This window comes from Mus pahari, chromosome 14 (genome assembly GCF_900095145.1).
Source record: "Mus pahari chromosome 14, PAHARI_EIJ_v1.1, whole genome shotgun sequence".
NCBI lineage: Eukaryota > Metazoa > Chordata > Mammalia > Rodentia > Muridae > Mus > Mus pahari.
Window position 1 is genome coordinate 47,130,346 of NC_034603.1, and position 8,949 is coordinate 47,139,294.

General features: G+C 40.4%; 1 protein-coding gene across 1 annotated transcript in view; it reads left to right on the top strand.

Moving 5' to 3' along the window:
- Positions 1–8,949, top strand: part of Nf1 (neurofibromin 1) — a 248,403-nt gene that overhangs the window by 47,590 nt on the left and 191,864 nt on the right. The window contains exon 5 of the mRNA XM_021212697.2: positions 1,373–1,479. Coding sequence (XP_021068356.1) covers positions 1,373–1,479 — 107 coding nt within the window. The remainder of the gene's footprint in view (positions 1–1,372; positions 1,480–8,949) is intronic.

Here is an 8,949-nt window from a genome sequence, read left to right on the forward strand (position 1 = left end):
AACTCACTCTGTAGACCAGGCTGGCCTCGAACTCAGAAATCCACCTGCCTCTGCCTCCTGAGTGCTGGGATTAAAGGCGTGCGCCACCACCGCCCAGCTTCATTTTTTATTTTTACATTGGACTTACTGCATTTCTTTATGGGCTTTGTGATTGTGAGAATTAAAATCCAGAGCCCTTTGCATTAAATCGTGCTTTCTCTTTATTTTCTTCTTTCTTTCCTCTTTCCCCTCTCTTCCTCCCTCCTTTCTCAAGACCAGGCTTTACTTTGTAGCCCAAACTATAACAGTCATTCTCCTTGTCAGTTTCCTGAGTGCTTGGATGATGGGCTATGATAGGTAGGAGCCACTATGGCTAGCTGAAACTAGATTCAAATTAAAATATTTCATTTTTTTTTCCTGTAAACCATTTTTCCTGTATACTTATACCATTTTAATATAATATGATCTAAACAGGGAATGCAGGGTCGAGGAGACCTGCTCCACCATTATTCCTCTTTAGATTGAAGCGATTCTAAAAGTTGGAAAAGCTCACCTGTGAATTTCTTTTTTTTTTTTTAAATGTGCATTTTAAACTCTTTTTTTTTTTTCTAATTTTTAAGATTTATTTATTATTATATGTAAGTACACTGTAGCTGTCTTCAGACACTCCAGAAGAGGGAGTCAAATCTCGTTAAGGATGGTTGTGAGCCACCATGTGGTTGCTGGGATTTGAAACTGTGAGTTTCTTCTCTTAGTAACTACTGCTCCCCCTGCCCCCATTCGGATTGCAGTTGTAGGGGGCAGGGCAGTAGGATGGCTTAGCAGGCACTGGTGCTTGCTACAGCCTGCTGACCTGAGTGCAGTCCCTGAGACCTGTATGGTGGATGGAGGGGACAGTTTTCACAGTTGTTTTTCTGATTGATAATGCATGCTCACACACAATAAATAAATGTGATTTTTACAAAGGAAGAAAATCTGATACTCAAATTGTCCCAGTTTTAACAGTTATAGTGTCTGCTTGTACAGCTGTATGATTTTGGACTTCACTACACTAGTTGCTAATTTCCTTGCCTTCAATTTCAGGGAAACATAGGCACATTCGAAAATATACTCCAACCTTGGAATTAACTAATTTTTCCAGAAGAGCCATGGCTAATGTGAGAAATACAATTCAGACCTCAGTGTTAAAGATACAAATACAAAGTTTACTGGAATATCACTTTTTGTCATGACTCTTAAATTGGTTGAATTATTTAGTTTTTTTTTTTTTTTTTTAAATAAATACGTTCTTATTTTATGTGTCTTCATTCATAAACCCCCTTTCCATTAAATCAGAATTTTGGACTGTTCTAAGACTTAAATTGATAAATTACCTTTGATTTTTACTTTTCAGGTTACAGGAGTTGACTGTCTGTTCAGAAGATAATGTTGATGTTCATGATATAGAACTGTTACAGTATATCAATGTGGATTGTGCAAAATTAAAACGACTTCTGAAGGGTAGGTTTAAATAGATATATCTACAATTAACTTATAATTAATCTCAGCATTATGATTATAGTAAATCTGTTTGAACTGGATATCAAAATAGATTTTATAGTGTGCATGTTCTTGTGAAATGGCCAGTAATGCATGTGCTTGACTGAATTTTGGGCAGTTGAAAATAATACAGTAGAACATGAATTTTATTTTTTGAGACAGGGTCTCTCTGTTTATTTCTGTTTTTTCTGGAACTCGTTTTTGTAGATCAGGCTAGCCTTGAACTCAGGGATCCACCTGCCTCTGCCCCCTGAGTTCTGGGATCAAGAAGGGCGTATACCATCATGTTCAGCTGAGAATATGGATATTTTAAATCTTGGCAGTAGGAAATTTTCTTTTTTCTTTTTTCTCCCTCTCTTCTTCCCTCCTTTCCTTCCTTCCTCCCTCTTTCTTTTTTTTTTTTTTTTTTAGGATTTTTAAAAAGTTATTTTATGTATATGAGTGCTCTATCTGCATATAGACCTGCATGTCAGAAAAGGACATCGGATCCCATTACAGAAGGTTGTGAACCATTATGTGATTGGTGGGAATTGAACTCATGACCTCTGGAAGAGCAGCTAGTGCTCTTAACCACTGAGCAATCTCTCCAGCTTTCTCTCTCAAGTTTTCTTGAGCTACAAGTTTTGCTTTTAATAAGGTGAATGTTGTCCTTTTAGAATTTGATCCCTTAAGTGACTCTAGGTCGTAGTTCAATTTGTTTGGTTGTCCAGGTCCTTGAAGAACATGGCCTTGAGCTGCTGGAGTAGTGTATGCCTGTAATCCCAACACATGGGCAGATGAGGAAGGAGACTTCAAGACCACTTTGAGCTCTTAGTGAGTTCAATGTCGTGATGGGCTCTGGAGTAAGACCTAGTCTCCAGAAAAGTAACAAACACCCCTCCCAACAAAGACAGAGTTAAAATACTGACCAACCCTCACAACAAAGACAGAATTAAAATACTGACCAACCCTCACAACAAAGACAGAATTAAAATATCAGACAGGTTTAATTTCTGACCTCAGAGACTGAGCTTGAGTTATGTAAGCTATGAGAATTTTTAATAGTTGTGCAATACTTTTTTCAAAATGCTTAATATTACAAAACATACTATTAAGCTGGCTATAGTTATATACACCTTTAATCCCAGCACTTGGAAGCAGGAGCAGGCAGATCGTGTGAGTTTGAGACCAGCCTGGTCTACAGAGCTCCAGAGCAGCCAGGTTTCTGTTGAGAGACCCAGTCTCAAAGAAACAAAAACAAAAGCAATACAATGACAGAAAACTTCTTTGCTTTTTTGCCTTTAATTTAGTACACAAATTTTACATGTGTTCATGGAATCTTGAATTTTTTTGAAAGGCAGTTTTAAGAGAAAAGTTTATAGACATGAGTGTCTACTATTTAAAAAGTCAGAAATATCCCAGATAACCTAATGATAACCTCAAGGTCTTAGAAAAGCAAGAACAATCCAGATTCAGCAGCAGGGGACAGCTGGAAGTAATGATGGTCAGAGCAAAAATCAGTGAGCCGAAGAATGAAAGAACTGTGTAGAGGGAAACGGAGAGTCGACTCCTGGAAAATTAACAGGATTGACAAGTCCTGGCTTGTCAAGACTCTGTCAAATTAGAAATGAACAAGCTGAGTTAACTACTGGTCCCAGTGAAGTGCAGAGGAGGGTATAGTTTGACAACATATTCTAAATAGTTGGTAAACCTAGAAAAAATAGCGATAAATTCTTAGGCCTATCAAAACTGAGTCAATATGGTATTAACAGCCTCAATAGATACATAGCAATAAAGACATTGAGGCAGCAGTAAGGCAATTCAAGTAGTAATAAAAGGTCTCCCAGTAAAGAAGAGGGCAAGAGCGGATGGAGTCCACTGCTGAAGTCAAACAAAACCTCCCTTTACAGAAAAATAGCAACGGAAGGAATATTGCCATTCTGTGAAGCCAGCTGTACAGTGATAAGAAAACCAGATAAATATGCAACAAAAAAGAAAACTTGAATTCTCAGCAGAACTCCAGAAGCAAGACTCCAGAATACCATGGTTTCCTTCCAGGGATGCAGTGTTGGTTTAACACAGCATAGAATGAACCAGCAAGTAAACCAGCTTGTAGACTTAAGAACAGAAATTACCCGGTAGCCACAGGTGATCCAGAAAAGGCCCTTGCTTCAGAAGTTCAGCATTCTTTTATAATAAAAGCTCAGCAGGCATAAAATGAATGCACCAAAACATAAAAAAAAAAAAAAAAAAGAATGCATATGAATAAAACCTGTAGCCAACATTATACTAACTGAGGGGAAAAATAGAAGTTCCTCCAAAATCTAGAATGAGATTAAGGTTCCCAGTCTCAGGCTGGGTGTTGTGGTGTGTGCAGACTTTTAATGCTCAGAAGGCAGAAGCAGGTTTAAGCCTAGCTTGATCTAGTTCCAAGCCAGCTAAAGCCATATATTGAAACACTGCCTCAAAACAACAGCGAAACAAAAACAAACAACCTAAAAGTTTCCCGTTCTCTCTTAGAACTTAGTTTAGTATGCAAAATCTTACCTAGGGCAGTAAGTCAAGAGAGAGAAATAAAAGGAATTCAGATGGAGAGCAGAAGTCCAATTTCCCCAGTGTTGAGGCAACATTTCTTCTGTTTCACAGCAGAATCGAGGTGGGAGCTCCCCCTGCTGGCTAGTTTTCACAGTGCAGAAGTTGTATGTGGGAGGCTGGAGGAGAAAGGCATTAATGAGGCTCCCACTGCTGAGATCTCTGCCACCCATAATACCACCTTGTAGGCAAGATGTACTCATTGCAGTAGTGGCACAACCATACGGAAGCAACCAGATGCTCTGTGCTTGGTTTTGAAGCCTGTTCCCCAAGAGGGAGTCCATGCCTGGAACTGTGAACCTGGTTAACATCCTGTGCCTGAGGTCTCTCGCCCTGGAAGGGAACTTACTGTTGTTGTTTAGCTAAATTGATAAAGTGCCAAGCTGCCTTTAAAATACTTACGTTTATGTTCATGGGTTAAACACTACTTTGAGTCTTTTTTTTTTTTTTTTTCCTACTTTGAGTCTTAAAGAAACAGTATAATGAATAATGGAAATTTTAGAGTTGCATAGCTGCTGAAGATACTGAGTAGTGGGCAAGTGCTCAGCCCTCAAAAAAAAACCATTCAGGCTACCTCTCTGAGGCTCAGGGAACAGTGTAGAATGAGGAATGGAAAGAGTAGAAGAGCTGGAAGCTAATGAGGAGGGCTGCAAAGTGCTGTCATGTGGCCATGACACTGCCAATGTAAATCATGATCTCAACAGCAGCAGCAACGGACCTATACAAGACCGGCCCCATCAACAGTCTTCATATATCTGAGAAGGGTCCATTTGGTCCTCCCCTTCCTTGCTGAACTATGAACTACTAATGGATTTGGGTTGGGGGAGAGCAAACAATGTTGTCTTTTGTGTACCACCTGATGAGCCTATCTTCTCTGCTGAATAGTAGCAGACCCCTTCACACAGGTGAACCTAATTTAACTCAGTGGATCACTGAATACAAAAAATGTAAATGTGTGAATAGGATTGTAGGGAGTCCTTGGTCTTGCAAACTTTATATCCCCCATAGAGGGGAACGCCAGGGCCAAGTGGGAGTGAGTAGGAAGGGGAGCAGGTCCAGGGGAGGGTATAGGGGACATTTGGGATAGCATTTGAAATGTAAATGAAGAAAATATCTAATAAAATAATTTAAAAAAAGGATTGTAGGGAGTCATAGGGATAATAGTGAAATAAGAAGGGGAAGTTTGACAAAAGTCAGAAATAGGATACATATATGTATGAAATTGTCTAAAGAACAAAAATAATAACAAATAGAAATATGAGTAAATACAATTTTTCTTAAGAAAGAAAAAAATAGACTTTATACACACCCAAAAGGGGATTTATTAGAGTAACCTGTAGGTGTGGCCCAGATAGTCCAGCAATGGCTGTCTCCTGACAGAAGGGCCAAGGACTGAACTGGATGTCCCAGCGGTCCTAATGTTATGCTGGAGTCCTAGAGAATTCTTAGAAAGCTACTGGTCTTTAGGATATGTTGGAATACAGAAGAAGTAGCATCAAGAGATGGCCTAAAGGATCTGCTGTACTCAAGATATGACCTTCAGAGCAATCCAGTTAGCCATTGGAAGTCTAGAGGGGCCACCCCTCCTAACACTGTTGTTGTTGCGATGATGATGATGATGATGATGATGTCTGTTGGCTTTTAAGGGCACTAGAAGCCCACAGCTTTCAGGAAGAAGTTTAAGCTTCCAGTTCAGTGGAATGTATGTTATGCCTTGGGCAGAAAAGTTCTCCCCCCTTCTGGAACACAAGCTAGTAGGCCAGCAGACTTAAGGTTGTGGCATCAGAAAGTAAAACATTTTCCTGTAGGACTCTAGGGGTGATAGTGAGTGGAACCATTTCCATTTCTATCCCTTGATTCCTGGATTCCTGAATCCTGGCTAGGGAGAAACTGAACCATATATTGGATGCTGAAGCACATATGACCTTCTGGAGAACCCTGCCCCAACCTTCCAGGGTTCTGTCACCTGATATCCATTGTAACTGTGTCTTCCAAAGGCTATTCCACCATTCTGTCAAGTTAGCTGCTTCAGGAGGTAGGGAACATGGTAAGACCAGTGAATTCCGTGAGCATTAGCCCACTATTCTATTCATTTGCCTGTGAAGTGAGTTACTTGGTTAGAAGCAGTTCTGTGTGGAATATCATGGTGATGGATAAGACATTCTGTAAGTTCATGGATGATAGTTTTGGTAGAACCATTGCATGAAGGAAAAGCAAATCTATAACCAGATTAAGTATTCTAGTAAGAAGTAAGAGTTGCCCTTTCTATGGAAGAACTGGTCCAATATTGTCAGACTGCCACTAAGTCTCTGGCTGGTCACCTGGGAGAATGGTACCATATCTGGGGCTCAGTATTGGGACTCTGCTGCTGGCAGATCTGGCACTCAGCAGCTGCTGTAACCAGAACAGCCTTGGTGAATGGAAGTCCATGTTGTCAAGCCCATGTATAACTTTCTTTTTTGCCACCATGGCCACTTTGTTTATGGGCCAATTGGACAGTAACAGAGATATCTGGAGAAAGAGGCTGACTGTGTACAGAATGGTCATCCTTTCTACTTCATTTTTGAACTCTCCCTCTGCTAAAGTCACCTTTTGATGAACATTTATATGGGCCACAAGTATCTTTACATCATTTGTCCATTTGGAGAGATTTGTCCCCATCTTCCTTAGTTATCTTTCTCACTAACTTTCCAATCATGCTCCTAAGTCTCTAACCATCCTGCCAATCCATTGGCTACAGCCCATGAATTCGAAAACAGTCACACCTGGCCATTTCTCATTCCAAACAGAATTTACAACCATGTGACCTGCCCAAAGTTTGCTTTATAATGAAGATTTCTCTTCACTGGCATTTTTTATGGTTGTTCTGTAAAGAGGTTATAATGCAGTAGCTTTCCATACCTGGGTGGTGCCTGCATAGTGTGCAGAACCATCAGTAAACCACGGCCCCCAAACTTTTCTTTCTCAGTTGATTCTAGGAAACACCCCATGAGATCATATACGTACATGCTTGTAAGAAGACACTTTAACAAAAGTAGAAAACAAACATTTGGACAACTTCTTCATATATCTTGCTCAGGACCTATTGGAGCCTGATCACAATATATTCTACTTCCATTTGATAATGGTCTGCTGTTGTGTACATCCTACTTCATGGCTTGGTATTATGGCTGGTAAAACCAAGTACTCCTCAGCTCACGATAGGTAGCTCAGATAGCATAATGACTTGGTGGCCCATTCAATAGCAGGCAAAGAGCTGTCTCTTAATGGGAGAATGGTTATCTGCAGATGACACTAGATCCATGGTCTAAAATCCCAAGGGTCTCCTCTCATCTAGAGGAGCCTACCAAAGGCTATAAACTGCTACTGTCATCTAAAGAAATATTTTAGCGGGTCTCCTGGATCACATGGGCCAAGTGGTAGAGCAGCCTGCACAACAGCCTGGATCTGTTGAAGAGCCTTCCTGTTCTAGGCTCCACTCAAAGCTAGAAGCTTCCTTCTTTCCTTGATATAACAAAACAAAGTGAGGAATATGCTGCTCTGGAATCCAAATAGATCCACCAAGCTTTGTGCTGCTTTCTTGGTGGTGGGAAAGACCAGATTCAATAACTTATCCTTCACCTTAGAAGGGATATTTCTGCATATCACCACTGGACTTCTAGAAATTTCCTTGTTTGGATTTATTTACCAAAGTGGTTGCTACTTCCAGCTCACTTGGTTCAGTCAACATGATGCCATGAATATACTGGACCAGGGTGATATTTTGTAGAGAGAGATGCTCAAGATCCCTTCATACTGAGTTACGACATAGGACTGGAGAGTTAGTAAGTACTAACCTCGAGGTAAAACTATAAAAAGGTGTATTACTGACTCTTCCAGCTGAAAGCAAGTTGCTTCTGGTTGTGTTTATGGACAGGAATTGATAGAAAGCATTTGCTTGATCCGTAGCTGAATACCATGTACCAGGAGCTGTGTTAATCTATTCAAGTAAGGCATCACATCTAGTACAGTAGCTGAAATTTAGTCACTACTTGATTAAGTTTTGATGCTCAGTGGTCATTCTCTACGATCCATCTGACTCCTGTGCTGGCGAGTTAAAGGGAGATGTGAGAACTACCATCCCTGCATGTTTTAAGTCCTTGATGGTGGCATGAAGTATTATCTTTGGTTCACTACATTCCCAGGTAGAGGCAATGCCAGTCTCTTCCATTTGTGATTTCCAACCATAATAGCTTTCAGTTCACAGGTCAAGGAGCCAACATGGGATTTTGCCAATGTCTAAATATATCTATACCAATTATACATTCTGGAATCGGGGAAATAACCACAGGATGAGTTTGGGGACCCAGTAGACTCTCTGTGATTTGGGTTTCAGTCAAAATTCCATTAATCACCTGATACTCATAAGCCCCGACTTAACTGGAGGACCACAGTGTTACTTGGGGGAGGGGGGTCTCTTGGAACCAGTGTCAGTTTAAAACTAGTGTCCAGTAAACCCTGGAAAACCTGATTGTTTCCTTTTTCCCAGAGTACATTTGCCCTTGTAAAAGGTCATAGGATGGGAGAAGGGCTAACAGTTAAACTTTTAGGTATTTTAGCAAGGTCCTCAGGGGGACCTAGCCTCCTCATCATTCAAGTACTTCGGGGTATACAAACTAGCTCAAGTCTGGAACTCGATTGATAAGCTGAGATGCCCTCTTGCTACTCTGCAGTATACCCTTTCTTTTGTTTGTTTGAGAATTTTTTCTTTTTTCTTTTTTTTGATTTATTTATTTATTATATGTAAGTACACTGTAGCTGTCTTCAGACACTCCAGAAGAGGGCGTCAGATCTTGTTACGGATGGTTATGAGCCACCATG